The sequence below is a fragment of the Pongo pygmaeus genome, chromosome 19 (genome assembly GCF_028885625.2).
Source record: "Pongo pygmaeus isolate AG05252 chromosome 19, NHGRI_mPonPyg2-v2.0_pri, whole genome shotgun sequence".
Taxonomy (NCBI): domain Eukaryota; kingdom Metazoa; phylum Chordata; class Mammalia; order Primates; family Hominidae; genus Pongo; species Pongo pygmaeus.
In genome coordinates this window covers 74,715,541-74,737,213 of record NC_072392.2, presented here as the reverse complement: position 1 = coordinate 74,737,213, position 21,673 = coordinate 74,715,541, and the positions used below count along the sequence as shown (strand labels likewise).

General features: G+C 57.6%; 1 protein-coding gene and 1 pseudogene across 1 annotated transcript; both read left to right on the top strand.

Annotated features, from left to right (window-relative positions):
• The first annotated feature begins 10,115 nt into the window (after nt 1–10,115).
• LOC129017600 (keratin, type I cytoskeletal 42-like) lies at nt 10,116–14,770 on the top strand (annotated as a pseudogene).
• A 1,747-nt stretch (nt 14,771–16,517) lies between these two features.
• Nucleotides 16,518–21,673, top strand: KRT17 (keratin 17). Its single transcript, XM_054457528.2, has 8 exons — nt 16,518–17,031; nt 18,077–18,159; nt 18,591–18,747; nt 19,350–19,511; nt 20,014–20,139; nt 20,226–20,446; nt 20,552–20,574; nt 21,427–21,673. Exons 1-8 carry the CDS (start codon nt 16,600–16,602, stop codon nt 21,519–21,521), a joined length of 1,299 nt encoding a protein of 432 aa, XP_054313503.2. The 5' UTR covers nt 16,518–16,599; the 3' UTR covers nt 21,522–21,673.

Genomic DNA, 21,673 nt, shown 5'->3' with positions numbered 1-21,673 from the left:
GCCCGCCACCACGCCCGGCTAATTTTTTGTATTTTTAGCAGAGACAGGGTTTCACCGTGTTAGCCAGGATGGTCTCGATCTCCTGACCTCGTGATCTGCCCACCTTGGCCTCCCAAAGTGCTGAGATTACAGGCGTGAGCCATCGCGCCCAGCATATTTGGGGTTTATTATTCTGCCTACCACAGGCAGGGCAGGATGACTTCTCATGGCAGGGAGCCTTTGCCCAGCCAGCTTTTGGAGTCACTGAAGCTTTATTGAATCGCTAGTTACTACAAGGCCTGTGACAGCTACTTTTACATATTGACTCATTTAATCTCATGAAGAGTTTGTTACAAAAGTCTAGTCCTGGCTGGGCTTGGTGGCTCACACCCATAATCCCAGCACTTTGGGAGGCTGAGGTGGGTGGATCGCCTGAGGTCAGGAGTTTGAGACCAGCCTGGCCAACATGGTGAAACCCAGTCTCTACTAAAAATAGAAAAAATTAGCTGGGTGCGGTGGTGGGCACTTGTAATCCCAGCTACTCTGGAGACTGAGGCAGGAGAGTCGCTTGAACCCAGGAGGCGGAGGTTGCAGTGAGCCGAGATCGAGCCATTGCACTCCAGCCTGGGCAACAAGAGTGAAACTCCATCTCAAAAAAAAAAAAAAAAAAAGTCTAGTCCTTTCATTCTGCAGAGGAGGAGGGTTTGAGGCTAAGAGAAGAAAAATGACTTGCCCAAGAACATACTTGGGCAAGAGTCCAGATTTGACTCCAGGTTCTTGGACTTGGAGCTCTTTGCATGACTCATAGAGTGTGATTGTAGCTAACACAATGCCTGACCCTGTGGTTGTGAAGATTAGAAACTCTGGTCCCTCCCCATGAAACTTTGCTGAAAAAAGTGTGTCAACCAGAAACGCTCAATAACAAGGCTCCCAGGGACCCTGGGTTCTGAGGCAGAGATGGCAGCGACCACAGTGCTGCAGGAGTTTAGTGGAGGGAGCTTGCTCCTGGCTGGCTGCAGGGCAGCTCAGCTTCACGGATGGAGGAAGCAGGCCTGGATGGCAGGCTGGGGCTGAGGCAGAACACTCCACGGAGCCCAGGCCTCTGCAAAGGAATGCTCCTGCCCTGTTCTCCTGTTTTGCCCTTGGAAAGGATAGATGATGGCTTGCTCTGGTCCTCGTTCCCTGGTCCTCCCTCCCCCAGTCCTCTCTCCCTTGGTCCTTCTCCCGTAGCCCTTCCTCTGCTGGTCCTCCGTCCCCCAGTCCTCCTCCCCTGGTCCTCTTTCCCCTGGTCTTCCCACCCTAGTCCTCCCTCTCCTCATGCCCTTCCCCGGTCCTCCCGTGCTCCTCCTTCCGCTGGTCTTACCGACCTAGTCCTCTGCCCCCTGATCCTCCTCCCGCAGTCCTCCCTGCCCTGGTCCTCCTCCCCCAGTCCTCCCTGCCCTGCTTCTCCTCCCCCAGTCCTCCCTGCCCTGGTCCTCCTCCCCCAGTCCTCCCTGCCCTGCTTCTCCTCCCTTGTTGGTCAGTCAGGTGTGTCACACTGTGGTGGGCTGGGTGGTCAACACCAGGACAAGGAGTTGAGAGACCCCCTTCACATCAGGGAGAAAGAGCTCCTATGTCAAGGGAGCCCCTAGTCTGAGGGGGAGACATGGCTGCTACCTTGAGGAAGTGTCCAATTTAAGGGAAGAGACACAGCCTCTGTTTTGGGGAGCCTGGCCTCATCTGCCCCTGGAGAAAGCCGCTCAAGAGCATTGCAGAGCAGGCGCGAATGAGCGCTCGTGAACAGGGAGAAACCAGTCTCCCCAGGGCGCAGGGAGGGAGGAGCAAGCTGGTAGGTGGGTGGGGGAGGGAGGTGCAGCTGGGGGTTTGGGGTCTGCAGGGTGGGAAGGAGCCTGGAGTCCCCTCGGTGTCTCTGACTCCCATTCCCCCAGGCCCTCAGGTTGCCCTCAGCCAGGCTGCAGGGCAGAGTGGAGAGGGGGTGTGAGCCCCAGGCCTGAAAGGGGAACCCACTGGAGTTTCTGCCTCTCACTCACCCCTATGCATCTCTCAGGCCAAGGAAGTGGTGGGGGGAAGTGAAAAGAGGGAGGAAAAAGAGGGAGGGAAGGGCAGAGGGAGGGAAAGACAGTGGGAAGGACAGAGGGACGAAGCCATCTGGTCAAGACTCCTCTCACAGGAGTCTTCACCCTGTGAGAGGCAGTGAGGTGTCCCACGGGTGACCCCCGAGGCCTGGGTTTCCTGTCCATGATGTCCTCCCCACTCATTCCCACTGGTCCTCAGCCTTCCCTCCCTCCCTCCCTTGCTCTGTCCTCCCGCCCTGGGCCTCCTCCGAGGCATTCAGTCCTCTAGGCCCTCTTTTGGGAAGGGCCCCTGGACAGCTGATGTGCTGCCTGGAAGGGTGGGGTGTTCCTGGGTGTCCATATCCTATGTCTTGGATCCGCCCCAGGCTGACGGTTCCTGGAAACCAGTCAGAGGCGACTGAGGGGTGCAGACGGGAAGAAAGGCTGGGTCCGCTTACCCCTGGGTAGGGGAGCCCCTGGCCAAGCCCTGGGTATGCAGGGGGTGCTGGGGGATCCCCTTACCTCTGTCTCTTCAAACTGGGGCAGAGGCTCAGGGCACCCAGCAATGTTCGGAATCTCCCAGGGCCCTGGGAAGGTGGAGGGCGGGGCCCTTTGCAGCCAGACACAAATCATTAGTGGGAGGATCTGGGTGGGGCCGCCTGGGGCCTCAGGATAGAGGCAGAAAACAGAATAGAGGAAGCGGGATTCCACCTGTGGAGGCGGCAGGTGTGGCTGGGTGAGGGTGCACTTCTCAGGCGATGCTGGGCCAGGGGTGGGAGTGCCTGGGGGTGAGTGACGGGCAGGAGATCTGTGAGCACCAAGGGCCCTGCAGGTGACAGGGGCTCTGTGTCTGAGGGGTGAATGGAAAGGACCCCAGTGGGTCCTAGTGACAGGGGACTAGGGGTGGAATGAGGGTCTCTGGGGTTCTCTCCTCATCAGCCAAGCCAAGGTCTCTGGGAGCCCGTTCTGGGCTCCTGGGCCTCTCACTTTCCCTGACCACCTGATACTGACCCTTTTCCTTGCGAGGAAGGGTAGGTGGCCATGTCCCTTTCCTGGGACCTTGTCTCCACCCCAATCACTGCTCAGGCTCCATGATCCTAACAATTCAGCAAGCACTCACAGAGCACCTGCTGCACACAGCTCACCCTGGTTCTGGGCAGGGGTGTGGGGTGTGGCGTGGGCACCATCCTAAGGGTTGACAGTTAATGCTTGGGAGGGCCTGTAGGAGCCAAGGGCAGCTGGGCAGACAGGGCATGACCTTGTCTTTTCGTTTTTTCTTTTGTTTTTTTGAGATGGAGCCTCGCTCTGTTGCCCAGGCTGGAGGGCAGTGGGACGATCTCAGCTCACTGCAACCTCCACCTCCTGGGTTCAAGAGATTCTCCTGACTCAGCCTCCTGACTGCCTGGGATTACAGGCGCCCTCCACCATGCCTGGCTTATTTTTGTATTTTCAGTAGAGTCGGGGTTTCACCATGTTGGCCAGGCTAGTCTCAAATTCCTGACCTCAAGTGATCTGCCTGCCTCGGCCTCCCAAAGTGTTGGGATTACAGGCTTGAGCCACTGATCCCGGCCAGACCTTGTCAATATCAATATGCATCTATTGGCTGGGTGTAGTGACTCACTCCTATAATCCCAGCACTTCGGGAGGCAGAGGCAGGAGGATTGCTTGAGCCCAGGAGCCTGAGACCAGCCTGGGTAATATAGTGAGACCCCATCTCTATTTAAAATAAAAAAAAAATGCATCTATTGAACATCTCCTGTCCACAGGGCCCCAGATCATTCTACACCCTCTGCCTCCCCACAACATAATAGGGGTGATATTAGGGGACACCGTCCCCAAACCCTAGCTCTGCTCAAATTCCAGGCAGGTCCCGTCTGTACTGCGCTCTCCAGCATGCTGGCTTTTCTGCACTCTCTGCAGAGGAGACTGAGGGGGAGTCAAGGTGGGGCTGGCACCCAGGGCACTGGGGGAAGCTTCCAGTTCTCCCAGCCACCTCCCTGGGCCTCCCCCTCTCCCACTTGCGCTGGACTCCAGCAGCCTCTGGGGCTGGAAGAGCCATTGGACCTCTCCTCCTTTACCGCTTTGTCTTCCATGGGGGCCAAGCTGCTGCCGCTGCCGGGGCTGCAGGCCTGGGCTGCCCCTTGGGTGTGCCAGGGACCTCTCCCTGCTGGGGGTGGAGGACAGGCCCAGACAGGATGTGCCACGGCCCAGAGGACCTCTGTGTGGCCCTCCAGCCGGCCCCTGCCAAGCCTTCCTCCCTGGCTGGGAGAGTGGGTGCTGCTGAGGCCCTGGCTTCAGGCTGGGCTCTGATGCCAACATTGGGCTGCCCGACTGCCCGCTGCTCAAGCACCCTGCGCCTTGGTGTCCTCAAGGCACTGTTGTGAGGGTCTCAGGAGGAATGTTTGCATTTTCCTAGCCCTGGCCAGGGAGTGGCCCCATGCTCTGGAGGGCTGGGGAGGCCTTCCTGGGGTCCCACTTCTATCTCTGTGCTGAGATCTGAGCTGTGCCCTCCTGCCCGGCTGGCCCGGCCGGCCCGGCCGGCCCGGCCTGTCCTCAGCATGTGAGGCTTCTCTGGGTTGGGGGCTAGAGGGGGATTCACAGCCAGTAGAGCCTCTAACGAGCAGAAGCAAAGGGGCCTGGGGGTCAGTGGCGTCGGGAAACTGAGGCCCAGAGAGGAAAAGGAGCAGGCTCGCGGCAGAAAGCCTGTCGGGGTGAGGAAGCTTGTGGGGGCTAAATGGTGGTATTGGGGGTTGGAGGCCTTGGTGATTTTAGAGGCAGAAAGAAGAGTAATAAACTCTCTGCTCCTTCAAATTGGGCCTCAAGATTAAGGTCTGGGTACCCTGGAAGTGGGGTTCCCAGGCAGGGTGAGCACTGGCGGTGTGGGCTCTAGGGAGAGGCAGAAGGGCGGTGGCATCCCACGGCCTGGCCCCCTCCCTAGGGCCCTGGCTTTGCCCCACATTTGCTGCTGAAAGGCGGGGCAGTCCCTTTTGTGAGCCCAGAGTGAGGCCCACCTGGGTAGCCCAGCTGGCCTAGGGGAGGATGGGGCCTGGGAAGGGAGGGGTTCTTAGGAGAGGATGGGGATGGGGAGGGTCTTTGTTTCGTGTCTCTTCGTGTGTGAGTGCCTGCTGGTGCAGTCTTGACTCTGGCGGCTCAGGTGATCATGGGTTTTACTGGGTCTCTCTCCGCCCCAAAGACAGTCCTGGATTGCCAGGAAGTCCTTCCTGATGTCTAACCTCGTGCTCATGGTGGTCTGACCTTGCTCTCTAGCCTTGGTTTTGAACCTCCCCCCATCCCCGCCCAGCACCTTCACAGGCTGGGCGGGAGCAGTAAAATCAGGGCTCAACTGCTCTCCACCAGATAGCTCCTGCCATTCCCAGCTGGCACAGTCCCCAGCTGGCACTTTCCGTGAGAGACCACCCACTATCTGAGCAGGAAGTCTTTCCAGCAGTGTGGTCTCATCTGGGAGCTCTGGGCCACATGGAAAACCCAACTCCCTCCTTGTCCCCGTGTGCGGGCAGAGAGCCCAGGCCACCCATGCACTTCTCTCCCCTCTCCTGTTCTGCGGGCCCTGGCCACCCTGGGAAGCTCCACATTCAGACAGGCCTGGTGCAGACGCCGGTGTCCTGGCAGCGCCTAAATCATTAGTGCCGCGGAGATTAGGATACTAATCTCCTTGTTGGGTGGAGTGGTGCCAGCCGCCAGCCTGCGGATCATGCTGCTCTTTTGCAGGGGCCGTTCCTTGGGGCATGACGCTGGCTCCTGCACAGATCCTGCTCCTCTGTGGCCTTCCTGGGCTGCCCTCCCCGGGTTGCCCTCCCCTCCTCCGGTACTGCTCTGGACTGACATTGCTCAGGTTTGGGTGAGGAGGGAGGCTGCCCTAACCCTTTGGCCTCAGACCCCTGCTCCCAGCCTCAGACCCCTGCTCCCAACCCCACCCCTGCTTCCTGTTTCGTTAGAGCCTTACTGATGTCATTATCTCTCCAGATTCCCTCAAAGACTTTGGGAGACAAGACTTGGTCCCCCTTTTACAAACGAGGGAACGGAGGCTCTAGAATTGACTTCCTGAAAGGCTTGGATCCAAAGCTTCCTCAGTTCAGCAGCCACGTCTATTTCCCTCAGACACAGGGATCCTTGAACCTGTGGGCTGTATCTCCCTGCCAACTTGGAAGAATCCCAAGAGAGTGGGGCTCCCGCAGGTCAGAGGCTAATTCTGCCTCCTCTTACTGGGAGTCTCTGCCAGGGCCACGTTGTACCTGGGCGATGATGTCGGGCCCTGATCTCTCCACCCTCACCCCAGGGCCCTGGAATGCTGGGTGGGGGGCCAGGCCAGCCTCCCGCTCCTGGCCTGTGCAGCCTTGTCCTGTACCTGTACTGGCTCCCAGGGCTGGGTTCTCCGGACTCCCCACAAGAATAAGCTCAGCCTCCTAACTGTGGCTGAGGATGGAGGGTCACCCTACCCCAGGGCTACAGACCAGCACCACCTTTGTTTCTTTCTTTCCTTCTTTCTTTTTTGAGACAGATTTTTGCTTTTGTCGCCCAGGCTGGAGTGCAATGGTGTGATCTCGGCTCACTGCAACTTCCACCTCCCAGGTTCAAGCTATTCTCCTGCCTCAGCCTCCTGAGTAGCTGGGATTACAGGTGTGTGACACCACGCCCAGCTAATTTTTGTATTTTTAGTAGAGATGGGGTTTCGCCATGTTGGCCAGTCTGGTCTCGAACTCCTGACCTCAGGTGATTCACCTGCCTCTGCCTCTCAAAGTGCTGGGATTACAGGCGTGAGCCACCGTGCCTGGCCACCACCTTTGTGTCTGAACAGACCGCTAAGAGGCCCTGGTGCTCAGGCTGGGCTCTGGCTATGGAGGGGTCCTTGGGGAGGCTCTCAATGTGTCCAGCCTGAGCCCCAGGCCCTGGGTGGGTGGCAGGAGGCAAAATACACTTCTGGGGTTTTGGCCTGAACTTCAAGGGCCAGGGTCGCAGCCCCACTTCAGCCCGGCTATAACGGGCTACCCAGGGTCTCCATCCAGACCAGACCCTTCACCCGACCCATGGACACCCTGGTTGTCACCACTACCAGCATCTGCCAGTTCTCCACCTCTGGCTCTGTCAAGGGCCTGTGGACACCTGGAGGGGGTTTCTCCTGGATGTCATCTGTCAGTGATGGGGGTGCCTTTCAGGCCGCCAGCCTCCTGGAAGCCAGCAGCTGTGGCAACATGTCGGTCACCTCCTCCTGCTTCTTGGCGGGACTGGGGGGAGGCTACAGTGGTGGCTACACCTGTAACCTGGGTGGGAGCTTTGGCTCCAGCGTTGGCGTGGCGGATGTCCTGCTGCGGGGGCGATGAAAAGGAGACCATGCAGAACCTTACTGACCACACACACATCACACACATACACACACACCACACATACATCACACACACACTCACCATACACATACACACACAAACAGCACACACACCACAAACACATCACACACATACACACACACAAACACCACACACACACCACACATACATCACATATACATCACACACACACCACACACCACACAAACACCACACACACACCACACACCACACAAACACCACACACACACCCCACCCCACACACCACACACACACACCACACACATACCCACCACACACATCACACCACACGCATCACACACACCACATACACTACACACCACACACCACACACACCACACACACGTGCACATACACACCACACACAACCCCCACCACACACACATACACACACCACACACACATGCACACACACTCCACACCATACACACACCACACGCACTACACACACACCACACATACACCACACCCACCACACACACATCACACACACATCCCACATCACACACACCACACACACAACCCCACACACCTCACACACCACACGCACACACACCACACACACACACCACACACAAATACACGCCCCACACCACACACATACCACACATCACACACATACACACTACACACAAACCATACACATATATACCCACAACCACCCACATACCACACACCACACACACACATATACACACCACACACAATACACAAACATCACACACATACACACCACACACACCACACATACACACACACATCACACACCACACACACCACACACACATACCACACACATCACAGACACACACACACCACACACACATACCACACACATCACAGACACACACCACACACACATCACACACATATACACACACAAACACCACACACACCATACACATACACATATACACACCACACACACATCACGCACACACCACACATACATCACAGACACACGCAAACACCACACACACACTCCAAACACATCACACACATACACACACAAACACCACACACACCACACACATACACACCACACACACCACAGATACATCACACACACACTCACCACACACACCACACACACATACACATACAGACACCACACACACATACCCCACACCACACATGCCACACATATTCCACACGCACCACACACATACACACTACACACACACCATACACATATATACCCACAACCACCCACATACCACACACCACACACACCACACACATATACACACCACACACACAATGCACACAGATCTCACACACACATACACACCACACACCACATATACAACACACCACATGCATACCACACACCACACACACCACATACACACACTACATACACATAAACACCACACACATCACACACCACACACACATCACACATCACACACACACACACATCACACATCACACACACACACACACACTCTCTGTCTCTGTCTCATGGCCTGTAAGAACGTAGCTTTGGCATTCTGTAAACATATGGCCACTTTGTCTTCTGCACAAACCCTGCCCTGGAGGGTCCTACAGAGCAAAGCCACCAGTGGCAGGTGAGGAGGGCAAGCGACGAGTACAGGGGCCAGGGGGGCCAGGGGGGCCAGGGGAGGCAGGCAGGAGTCAGTTTAGGCTCAGCTGGCCCTGGTGGTTAGGCCTGCTCAGTTTCCTGGGTGGAGAGCCAGGCCTGGTGCTGCCTACGAGGGGCTTTGTCTGCTCCTGCCCAGGACCTCCACTAGGCTGGAATTCCTGCAATCTCCCCTTGGAAGCAGAGATACTGGCAGTGCCAGATCAGATATTGGGGCTGGTTCCGGCAGCGGGGAACCCAGGGGAGCCCTGGTGAGTCAGTGCTCCTGATCTTCGAGATCAGCCAGTGCCTCATCACCAACCCCACCGTGCAGCACGCACCAGGGCTGTGCCTCGAGTCACCCTACACGCCTTCTCTCTGGGTTTTCACAGCCGACCCTCGCTGTGCCCCCAAAGCCCCCTGAGCAAGGAGATGGGGGCTGGGTGGGTCTCTGCCGGATGCAGATGGGCCCACTGAGGCAGAGGAGGGGGTGCTGGGAACTGGCCCTTGGCTCAGCCTGACCCAGGGTCACTTCACAGAACTTAGGGCCTCGAGTGGGGTCTGGGAGGAGGTGCACAGGATAAGCCTGCGGGGGCTACTAGTGTGTCCTGGGGCTTATCCCTCTGAGGTCTTGTGCAGTCAGCCGTGAGCCTCAGCAAATTCCAGATTTTACACGCTCATGTGCCGCCTTCACAAGCGCTTCAACCTCTGGGTGGCTGGAGGGGCCTCGCTCTTTGGTGCATGCCCATGGCCTCAATTGGAAACCCTCTTGGGCATTTCCAACCAAGCCAATGACAGCGGCAGTAATCACAACCAACCTTCTGCTCCTTCTGGGCCCCTCCCTCCGTGTTTGCATTGAAACCACCCAGATGACCTTGTGGGAAAAGAAAGCTTTGCCTTGGGTTTGAGGTGAGGCCAGTCATAACCTCATTAATTAATTAACGAATCACTTAATTAAACTAACGAACCCTCGGGGCCAACTCTGGGCCAGGGCACTGTGCCCAGGGCTGGGGATTCCAAAGAGAATGAAACAGACATGGCCTTGTCTCCCTGGAGCTCAGAGTCCAGTGGAGGAGGAAATAACCAAAAAAGTCATAGAAATAGGTATAAATTCACAACCTGGAGAAGGGAGGAGGTATGGTCCGGAAAAGAGATGCAGAAAAGGAATCCAAGAGGGCTTTCTGGAGGAGGTGGCAGCTGATCCTAGAGGTGAATTTAGTTGGGGAAGAGGGAGTGAGGCCTAGGCAGCTTAGGCCATGACCCCCATGGTGGGAGACAGCTGCATAAGGGTCTTTCTCCTGGCATCCGTGTTTACCCATGCCTGGGCATCCTACCCCCATCATCCTTTAACCCCCTGAGGGCCTTGGCTGGGTCCCAGAAATTCCCAGGAGGGTGCTCAGAGAAGACCATGGGGACTGTCATCACCCTCACCCTGGCTCACTTCCGAAAAGCCTGCAAGAAGGGTGTTGGAGGGTCTCCTGGAGGCTGCCAAGGGCATTTTCTCATGGAGCCCACATCTCTCCCAGATCCTGGTGGCTATGATCGGTAATTCCAGCTTTGTGCTGGCTACAGGTGGATGATGCCCACCTGGCTGCCGATGACCTCTGCACCAAGTGAGGCTGGGTCTCTGGAGGTGCCCCAGAGTCTGGATAAGCTGACCCTGCCCGGGGCCAACCTGGAGATGAAGATTGAGAACCTCAAGGAGGACCTGGTCTACCTGAAGAAGAACCACAAGCAGGTGAGGTCAGCTCAGGGAACGCAGCAGAAATTCACCTGGAAGCAAGCGAGGCTGGGGCCCAGAACCTCCCTGGGCCGGGCTGTGCTTTCAGTCCAGTTCCCATCTTTTATGGATGCCTAGCCCTGACCCTCAGAGGACACTGGGTGAGGCTTGGAGGAGCCCCTCGTCCCAAATAGACTTCATTTGTCCCTTGAGGCTCAGCTCACTGCAGTTAACTAACTAGTGAGTAACTCAGTGTAAGAACACACAATGCTAATTGTTATAATTAATTATAATAGCGATAGTCATTAAAACAAGGAACTTCTGCCCAGCACTACAAGTGACTCACAGCATTATCTCAGCTGATACAATAACTGGGAGAAAGATACTCTTACTTCCTTTTGACCCGTGAAGAAATGGAGGCTCAGAGAGGTTAAGGGATTTATCTATGGCTGCACAGGGACCCTCCTTCAGGTCTGTTGGACTCATATCCACCCCACCTCTCTGCCCCTTCTCCTGCCTCTCCTTTCCAGAAGGCTCTAGGTCCCAAGGACTCCAAGGCTCAACCCAAGGATAGAGATCCAAGGTCCTGCTGGGGCAGTCAGGAGGCCTTACACGCCCTGTCCTGTGGCTTCCTTCTCAGCCGAGCTCTGTGCTGCTCTGAGCTGGGGGAGCCTACTCACCGAGAAGCAGGACACCCGGAAGGTGTTTCCCCCTGGCTTTGAGGCTGGTTATACAATTGCTTTCCTCCAGCAGATTAACATTTGCTAACGGGGCCTGGCGCGGTGACATCAGCGTAGGGTTGCTTTCTGCATGCCTGTGCTGTGGGGTTGGTGGTGGGGGCAAGGCAGTGGTGGGGGCAAGGTCAGGGCAGTGAGTGAGGTTGCCCGTGGTCATCCTCCGCCATGCTGGGGGGTTGTCATCTCTTGGGGCTTAGCACTTGTTGGGGATGGGTGAATTCCAGTCCCGCGTCACGGTGTGTGTTGGGGGAGGTTGCTGATATTCATAGCCCTGTATGTTTGAGAAATGACAACATCCACCTCCACCTTCAGGGTGAGGAGCTGTTGGCCTATCTGTGTCTGTCTGTCTGTCATCTGTACCTGTCTCTCTGAGGGAAAGAAGGCAGGCCCCAGGGTCTTTCTCCAGGATGGCCTTGGGTCAGCTCCTTCTGTCCTCTCTGCCCAGGAAATGAACGTCCTTTGAGGTCAGGTGGACGAGGATGTCAGTGTGAAGATGGACACTGTGCCTGGAGTGAACCTGAGCTGCATCCTGAATGAGATATGTGACCAGGACAAGACATTGGTGGAGAACAGCTGCAAGGATGCTGAGGGCTGGTTCTTCAGCATGGTGGGTGGCCGTGTGTAAGCAGGCGTGTACACGTGTGGGCACATGTGCTGCATGCTGGTGCAGCTGGAACACTGGCAGATCCACAGGCTGTCCCAGTTGGAAGAACTTTTGGAAACCAGTTGGACCAGCCCCTCATGTTTTAGATGTAAAATGTGAGGCTCAGAGAGGACTCACACAGCCCTTCACTGTGGCCTGCAAAATAGATCCAGGTCTCTACAAGTCTGGTCTTGGGTTTCCACCACAGCTGTTTACAGGATGTGCGTATTTGAATACGTATGTATACCCTTGGCAAGCACAGGCTGAGTGTCTCCGGTATCCTAGGGAGAGCAACAGGCGCAAAAGAATAACACCCAGTCTTTGAGGTGCTGCAGTTTGGTAGGAATAAGAAATGCAAATGACCTCAGAGCAGGCTGAATTCCTCCAAGTTCCAATGTGGGTGCAGAGGGTCTCTGTGTGCAGGTGCCTTTGGGGCCCCATAGAGGCCAGGGAGAGGCTAGGGGATGGTTCTGGGAGGTGAGGGTTCAGGAGCAGCCCCTTTCCTGTGCCCCACTTCTGAAAGCCTCCTTAAACCCCTGTGGCCCACTCTGCCTTCCAGAGAGAGGGGCTGAACTGCGAGATGGCCACCAACACAGAGGCCCTGCAGAGTGGCAGGATAGAGATAGGGAGCTCTACGTCTCTGTGCAGAACCTGAGCCGTCCCAGCTCAGCAAGGTAGGGCCTCTGTCCCCTCCCCACCCTGTACCTGTCACCCCAGGGTGAGCCCAGCCTTGTAGACCCCTGCTTGGAGAACCAGAGTCCCCACTCAGCCTGTCCCTTCACACTCAGTGGCTGGATGCACTACCACCCCACTGTGCCGGCAGCACCCACAGCCCCATACAGGAGGGGCTCCTCTCTAGTGCTCTGCCATGGGGAAGGGTCCCAGGTCCAACTAATCACACCACCTATCTCTTGGCCCACAGAAAGCATCGCTGGAGGGCAGCCTGGCGGAGATGGACGTGTGTTACGGGACCCAGCTGGCCCAGCTGCAGGGGCTCTTCAGAAGCATGGAGAAGCAGCTGTGCGAGCTCAGCTGTGACGAGGAGTACCAGGACCACAAGCACCAGGTCCTTCTGGACGTGAAGACGTGGCTGGAGCAGGAGATTGCCACCTACCGCCGCTTGCTGGAGGTTGAGGATGCCCAGTGAGTGTGCACCAGGGTGCCTGTTGGGGTGGGCTGGGGGCCCACTTCACCCAGGGAGAAGTTGGTGCCTGAGCACCAGCGAAGTTCAGGAGGTGTGAATGTCGGAACCTGTCGGGGTTTGCAGGAGGTGAAACTGATGATGCAGGCTGGAGTCTGGCTGAGGAGCCTTGAATGCCAAGTTAAAGCTTCTGGACTAGATCACGTAGGCAATGGGGAGCCATGGAGGGATTTTGAGCAGGAGAGAGAAATGAACATCAAGATATTTTAGAACATTCACTCTGGCTGCAGAGGGAGAAATGGATCAGAGGGGTCAGGGTGGGGCCAGAGAGATGTGTCAGGGTGCTGGAGCAGGGAGTCTGGCCAGAGAAGTCCTGCGCGGTGGGGGGTAGGGGAGCAGGGGAAGGAAGGTGGTGCATGCAGAAGAGAGGTTATAGCTCAAAACAGCAGGACTGGATGCCTGGATCTCGGGGTAAGCGTGGCTCACATTCAGGACTCAGTAAGTGTCGGGTGAACACATGAAGGAGTGGGCATTGATGGCCCTGGGTTTCTGGTTCTGATGACTGTGTGAGTGGTGAAGAGCAAGGTGGGTGGTGGTCGGGTTTGCAGTTGGGAAGGGTGATCAGGCCTTCAGCTGAGAGTGTCCCAGAGTCTCCATGCTTAGTCACACGTTGCAGCTTTTTGTTCCCCAAAAATGGTAAAGTCCATCTATAGTCTAAGAATAGTCTCTCCTGCTTTAATTGGGTCTATTTGTTGGGCCCTCTGGGATATGGAAAAACCACTTGCTCAGCTTCTCCTTGTAAATTCCTGGTGAGTAGCCACAGAGTGCCGCCAGGCCTACTGCTGTGCTGTTTCTTTATCTTCTTCCTGCTGCGCTGAACCCCTGCCCTCTCATTCTTGGGCCTGTGCTAATTTCTGTGCATTCCCAACCGTGATTTTTCACCAATTTAGGGGAACCTCCTCTGCCAGGGCCTGCTTCTCCCCAGCAGTGCTTGCAGGGGCCTGGGCTGGCTGGCATCCCTGGGCTGATGGGTGCTCCTCTCCCTGCAGGCTGGCCACTCAGTATTCCTTGTCCCTGGCCTTGCAGCCCACCTGGGAAGGTAAGAAGCTGCCCTGTCCTGCGGTGTGGACCCCAAGGCAGGGGAGAGGCTGAGGACCCTTCTGTGTGGGAGACTTGGGGGACCACAGACTCCCGGGGCAGGTGGGGGGAAGAGCTCCTGCCTGATGTTCCCTGTGCCTCCCTCCTCCATCGCCTGCAGCCACAGTGACCAGCCACCAGGTGTGCCATCGTGGAGGAAGTCCAGGTTGGAGAGGTGGTCTCCTTCTGTGAGCAGGTCCACTTCTCCACCCACTGAGGCCCCTTTCTGCCTGTGACAGCCCCACCTTGAGGGCCACGGCACAGCCATCAGCTCCAGCTCCCAGCATGCTACTGCCACGCCCCGTGTGTCCGTCTGGGCCCCGGTGCATGACCTGTTGTCTTTCTATATCTACTTTCTGCAGCCCCTCACTGAGGAGGCCTCCTGGGTTTGTCCGGTGCCTGCTATTAAAGCTTTGCTCCAAGTTCAATGCCTCGTGTGATCTGGTCTGTTCATTGGTTTGGGGCAATGTGGGCTGAGGGACGGGGGGAGGTGGAGAGTTTATTGAGTGTTTGGGTATCGGCTTGTCACCTGCCAATCTGTTCTGCCCACTCCATCCAGGCCTGGGGCTCCTGGAAAGATGAGAGGGGAGGAGGCGGAAGGATTAAGGGTGGAGGGATGGGACAGCCCCTTGTATTGGGAAAAGTTTCTAAGAATCAGCCCCTGAGTCCCTGTCACCTGTGGCTGGTCCCTGGGAGGGCCACATAGACTTTCCAAGGACCACGCCTGTTGGGGAGCACTCCCTGCCTCAGCCCAGGGCGGGTTCAAGGGCAGAAGGAGAGGGGGGTCTGTGGGGAGGGGCTTCTGAAGGAGTGGTCCAGGGCATTGATGAGTGAGAGGGGGTGGCAGTGACGCAGCCAGCCCAGGAAACCAGACCGGCTCTGCCCAGCTCGGGGTGTGTGTGGGGCGGGGTGGCCGCTGTGCGTGTACGTGTGGGGGGCGTCCTGTTTGCTTTGGTGGCTTGGCAGCCACTGGGCTATTGAGGAAGTCTCTCGGCTGCTGGCGGGGCCGCCTGGGCCTGTCTGGGAAGTGGAAGCCATCGGCAGTCTGAAACATGACCACATTCCACCCAGCGGGCCTGGCGGGACCCTGGGACCCAGGGCCGGGCTTGGGGTGGTGGGCAGGGCAGGGTGGGGCTGTGGAGTGGGGCACATGGCCCACCTGAGGAGCCACATCTTGGGGAGCCTGGAATGGGGAGGGGGCTGGCTGGGGTCTCTGTAAGAGCCTCTTCTTGGGCAATGTCCTTTAGGTTTCCTGTGGGCTGAGACCTGAGATAAATGCCCCTCACCTGACCCTGAGGTCTCTTGGGGTACAGAAGGGTGAGGGGAGTGGAAGGGGGCATCCCCCTCTCAGTTGGCACAGCCCACCATTTCCCCATCCTATAGCTGAGCCCCTGTTTGCCCACCCCAGCCTGGAGTGTAAACCTGGGGAAAGGTTTACACGAAGAGACTGGGTTAGCAAGGGCTTCTAGGGATGGGGCAGGGTCAGAAGCTGACTGGATGGAGCTGTAGCCCCTAGAGTGCATTCCTGGGTGTCAGGCTCTGCAGAAGGGGCCAGTGTGGACACTGCACCCCTCTGGAGCCCCAATTTCTTTATCTGCGATGTGGGTTGGTCTCTGAGGCTTGATGGCATTTCTATGCTGTGAGGTGGGCCTGGTGGGTTTGGGCTCAGTTTCCAAGGCAGGATAGGCTCTCGGTCTCCTCTTTCTCTTCAGCACCCAGCCCCGGGCCAGCACCGTGGGTGGAGCAGTGTGGGGTGAAAGACAGCAACTTTGGCAGGGGGGTCACCTGACACTGCAACCCATTTCCCCACCAGACAGGGTTGAGGCGGGCCGGGCTGGGGTGGTGGCTGCCTGGGAGGGCCTGGGGACGGTGACGTCCTGCCTCCTCCTCTTCTCCGTATTAGGTCATGGGAAAGCATAGCTGGAGGGCCCGCCTGAATCACAGGTGACGGGCCTGAGACCAGAGGCACGCACACGTACGGCACCCAGCACGAGGATTTGGAGAAATGAGGCAAATTCCTGATGATGGGCGGGGAGGGGGCCCCCAGCCACCTGGGAGCTGGCAGGTGGCCAGTGGTGATGAAAGCCCAGGGGAATGGAAACAGAGGAGCAAGCCTGTTGTAATCGCAACGCCCACTTGGTGGCCTATAAAGGAAGCGGGCGAACCCCGGCAGCCCTACACAACTTGGGGCCCCTCTCCTCTCCAGCCCTTCTCCAGTGTGCCTGCCTCCTGCCGCCGCCACCATGACCACCACCATCCGCCAGTTCACCTCCTCCAGCTCCATCAAGGGCTCCTCCGGCCTGGGGGGCGGCTCGTCCCGCACCTCCTGCCGGCTGTCTGGCGGCCTGGGTGCCGGCTCCTGCAGGCTGGGATCTGCTGGTGGCCTGGGCAGCGCTCTCGGGGGTAGCAGCTACTCCAGCTGCTACAGCTTTGGCTCTGGTGGTGGCTATGGCAGCAGCTTTGGGGGTGTTGATGGGCTGCTGGCCGGAGGTGAGAAGGCCACCATGCAGAACCTCAATGACCGCCTGGCCTCCTACCTGGACAAGGTGCGCGCCCTGGAGGAGGCCAACACTGAGCTGGAGGTGAAGATCCGTGACTGGTACCAGAGGCAGGCCCCGGGCCCCGTCCCTGACTACAGCCAGTACTACAGGACAGTCGAGGAGCTGCAGAACAAGGTAGGGCCTGCTGGTGGGAGGGGTCTCCGGGGGGCATGACTTCTTCCCCCCAACTCCTGCCTTGGCCAAAGGCCTGGAGTCCAGCCATAGGGTCTCAGGGAGCCAAGGGTGGTTTGGCTGTGGCTTAGCTTCTGGGAACCTGCCTTGGGGCCCCTGTGTGGCTCACATCCCCCTTTTCTGGGGGCAGCAGGCTGAGTCAGGAACAAACAGGCCTCGTGGAGCCCCTTGGAGCCTCAATTTCTCCCTCGTGGAGCTCCTCCACCTGGAGAGGTTGTAGGATGAGTCAGGAGGATGCAGTTGGAGGGCTGGGCCCGTGGGCCACTGGATGCGTGGTGTCTTGATCCTTTGGAGCAGGGGTCAACAGGAGGGGGTTTTGGGTGATGTGGAGTGGGGGTGTCTGAGTGAGCTCCTGATAGCATCTGCTGCAGGAGGAGGCAGAAAGGAGGGGGCGGGACCTCAGTGTGGGGAAGACCTCTGATGTGCCTTATTTGGGGATTTTTCTGGCTTCTCCTTTCCTCCTGCTGTCCCTTAAGACGGGCTCAGCAAACCCCAGGGGGCGGGGCTGCTGGCTGGAGCCCAGGGTTAGGGATTAGGAGGGGTCCTGACTTCTGATTTGGAACCACTCTTTGGTGAGGGCTCCTTTAGCCTCCTTTTGGGGGAGCCTGTCAGGGACACCCTCTAGCTGACTGTAAAACGAGGGGGTTGCCCACATCCCCTCCCTTGTTCTAGAATTCTGGGACAGCTTCTGCCCTGGGGACGTTTTCCCATTCTTTTCTGGTTGCCTCATCCTCCCAGCCAGCTGTCTCTTCTCCTTTAAGGCTGAGCCTGGCATGGGGGTCTGGTGGGGTACTGAGTATCAGGGGAATATGAGGCACCTTTCAGCCCTTCAGACTCCCGCTTGCCCCTCCTCTGCCAATAATACAGCATGGGGCAAGGGAGGGGCTGGGTGAGAAGAGAGGCCCCGAGGCAGGAAGATCTGCTCAGAACGCTGCTGTGGGCTCAGCCACCCCCATCCAATGACCTGACTCCTCTCCCATCTCCTCAGATCCTCACAGCCACTGTGGACAATGCCAACATCCTGCTACAGATTGACAATGCCCGTCTGGCTGCTGATGACTTCCGCACCAAGTGAGTCCTAGCTGTGGCCTTGGGCAGCCTGGGCCAGTTGGGGGAGGATCTCGGGGTACCCCTCCTGACCCCAGGACTCCTTGCTTGCTTGTGGCAAGGCCCAGGAGCTCAGGGTGGGGCAGTCCTAGGAGCCCCACTCCTTAGTCCAGGATGCAGTGAAGGCAGCCAGTTCTGAAGGTTGCTGAGCTTAGGCAGGGAATAGAAGAGAGGGAGGGGAGGCGGGAGGCAGAGAGAAGTAAGGAAGCTCGTGGGCACGGGATCTGGCCCTGTGATGGTCCCGGGGTCCTGGGGCTGGAATTCGTTTCCACTCGACCCTCTCATCAGCCCTTCCAACCCCTTAGAGTCCTGGCAAAATGAAGGCAGGTGAGCAGCCAGTACCTGGATCTGTAGGTCCAAGCAGCCTGGGCTGAAGTCTCTGATTCCCACGGCAGGTTTGAGACAGAGCAGGCCCTGCGCCTGAGTGTGGAGGCCGACATCAATGGCCTGCGCAGGGTGCTGGATGAGCTGACCCTGGCCAGAGCCGATCTGGAGATGCAGATTGAGAACCTCAAGGAGGAGCTGGCCTACCTGAAGAAGAACCACGAGGAGGTGAGGTGGCTGGGGCAGAAGGTCAAAGATGCTGAGAAGTGGGTGGCAGAGCCCTGGGGCTGGGCAATGGCTGAGGCCGTGGGAGAGAGCAGAGCAGGCGCACCAGGATTAGTCACCGTAGAGGGCTTCCCTGTCTGCAGAACCCTGATCCTTGGGGTCCAGCGTGCAGGGCAGACTCCTCTTTGTACCACACTGCTTCTCTGTACCCAAGGAACCTCCCAGGAGCCCGCAGAGGCGCCCTCTACCTACCCTGGCCTCCCTTATGAGGGTGGGGGATAAGTAAGGACATCTTCTTGTCCCATTTCAAACTCTCAAAGCTGAACATCTACATAGAAGCTTGGAAATTAGAGGGGAAATTTAGGGGGCATAGGCCTAAGAATTAGATTTTATTTTGGAGAGCCCTTGGTCTAATGGGGGAGATAGAGTCTGATGGTGGAGGCAATACTGAGCAGATGAATAAAATCATTTAGAGGTCAGACAGAGCAGAGGGAGAACAAAGGAGGGGTCCTTGTGGGGAGTGGGGTCCGCTTGTGGGGGAAGGCTTGGGAGTGAGAGGTCAGGATGGGTCCAGATGCGCACATCCACATCCCCTTTTTCCATAGGAGATGAATGCCCTGCGAGGCCAGGTGGGTGGTGAGATCAATGTGGAGATGGACGCTGCCCCAGGCGTGGACCTGAGCCGCATCCTGAACGAGATGCGTGACCAGTATGAGAAGATGGCAGAGAAGAACCGCAAGGATGCTGAGGATTGGTTCTTCAGCAAGGTGGGGGCTGCCGCAGGCCAGAGGGCTCTCTTAGGGGCTGGGGCTCAGGGGCCTTAGCACTGACAGTAAGCCCACGGCCAGGTGTCTTGGAGGTGCCCCCTCCTCAGCAAGCTGCATGGACCACAGGGTCACCCGCTGCATCAACAGACCTGGAGCTGAGCTCAAGCTGGGATCTGGGGGGTGGGTGGGGAGGTAGGGAGCCCCCACAGAATAAAGGCAGAGGGTAAAGACCTTGGGAGTCCCCACCTCTCCCTCAAGAAGTCAGGAACTAGCATCAAGAGCCAGGCTACATGTTCTGGCTGGTTCTCAAGTTTCCGGTCTGTGCCTCCCACACGCAGGGATTAACCATAAAAAGTTAACATTTCAAATGGCATGTTTCTGGGCTTTGGGATGTGGGAAGCTGGTGAGAAGGCACACTCTCTCCACAGTTAGATTTGGGAGGAGGCCTGACTTGGGAGAGGGATCCAGGCTCACACCGCCCTGTCCTGTGTCCTGTCTGCAGACAGAGGAACTGAACCGTGAGGTGGCCACCAACAGTGAGCTGGTGCAGAGCGGCAAGAGCGAGATCTCGGAGCTCCGGCGCACCATGCAGGCCTTGGAGATCGAGCTGCAGTCCCAGCTCAGCATGGTAGGAACAGTCCTGTGCATGGGGGTGGGCCCAGAAGAGGGCGTTGACCACCCTCACTGACCCCTGGTCTTCCTGCCCTCCTGTAGAAAGCATCCCTGGAGGGCAACCTGGCAGAGACAGAGAACCGCTACTGCGTGCAGCTGTCCCAGATCCAGGGGCTGATTGGCAGCGTGGAGGAGCAGCTGGCCCAGCTTCGCTGTGAGATGGAGCAGCAGAATCAGGAATACAAAATCCTGCTGGATGTGAAGACACGGCTGGAGCAGGAGATTGCCACCTACCGCCGCCTGCTGGAGGGCGAGGATGCCCAGTGAGTGGGGGTGCCTGGGGTCAGGGCTGGGGGCCTCTTGGCAGGGGTGGGGCTCTCAGACCCACATCTAATTTCCTCTCTGTTTTTTTTTTTTTTTTCTTTCAGCCTGACTCAGTACAAGAAAGAACGTAAGCATCTTGGTGGCTGAGGCCCTGGGGATTGGGTGCATGGGACAGGCAGCCCACCTGCACGTTGCTGGGGCAGGGTCCCCAGGAGCTCCAGGAGTTGATGGCTGTCCCTCAGCAGGGGTGGGAGAAGTGACCCATTAGCACTGGGATTGATACTCAGGAAAAGATCAAATGAGAGAGACGCTGTCTGGTCTGATGGGGGTGGGGCAGGGAACTGGTCCTTACCTTGGAGATCCTAGTCTGATGGAGGAGACAGGTCCCAGCTCTGGAGATTGTCATCTGATGGGAAGATAGGAACATGGTCTCATGATCTTTGCTCTTGACAGCTTTCGGATGAGCAAAAGCAGTCCTGTCTCTGGGGACTCTAGCCTGATGGGAGATAGGGACATGGTCCTTGTCCTCCAAATTCCAGTCTGATGGAGAATATATGATCCTAGCCCTAGGGTTCCTAGTCTAGCGGAGGAGATAGGGGCCTGGTTTTTGTCTTGGCGATCCCAGTCTGATGGGGGAGATGGGAGCCAATCTATGTCCTGGAGACGGGCAGAGAAATGGAGATGGATTTCATGGAGTCTACACGGCTCCTCCCTGGCAGGACACACTGGGTCAGAATCAAATAACCCATCTGGGGAGGCAAGACTCACACGGGGCCACCGGCAGAGGGATGGGATGGAAGGGAGGTGGTGGCAGGGACAGGAGGGATGTGTGTGCAGTGTGATGTCGAGGTGCCAGTGGAGGCACTCACAGCACCTGGGGGAGGATGGGGGCAAGAGCCAGCTCCTGTCCATGACGGCTAGGGGGCAAGTGAGGGTCTCCTGGCCCCTACCCACTTTAAAGCACCTGCTTCTCCTGTAGCGGTGACCACCCGTCAGGTGCGTACCATTGTGGAAGAGGTCCAGGATGGCAAAGTCATCTCCTCCCGTGAGCAGGTCCACCAGACCACCCGCTGAGGACTCAGCACCCCCAGCCAGCCACCCAGGAGGCAGGGAGGCAGCTGTCCCATCTGCCCCGCAGTCTCTGCAGTCTCTAGCCTCAGCCCCCTGCTTCAGTCCTTTCCCCATGCTTCCCTGCCTGATGACAATAAAGCTTGTTGACTCAGCTA

Bases quoted from the DNA above. Each gene is read 5' to 3' on its own strand.
- KRT17 (XM_054457528.2), top strand. From the start codon at position 16,600: ATGACCACCACCATCCGCCAGTTCACCTCCTCCAGCTCCATCAAGGGC. The intron at 18,160-18,590 runs GTGAGTCCTAGC...TTCCCACGGCAG, and splicing joins GCTGATGACTTCCGCACCAA to GTTTGAGACAGAGCAGGCCC. The intron at 20,140-20,225 runs GTAGGAACAGTC...GCCCTCCTGTAG, and splicing joins TGCAGTCCCAGCTCAGCATG to AAAGCATCCCTGGAGGGCAA.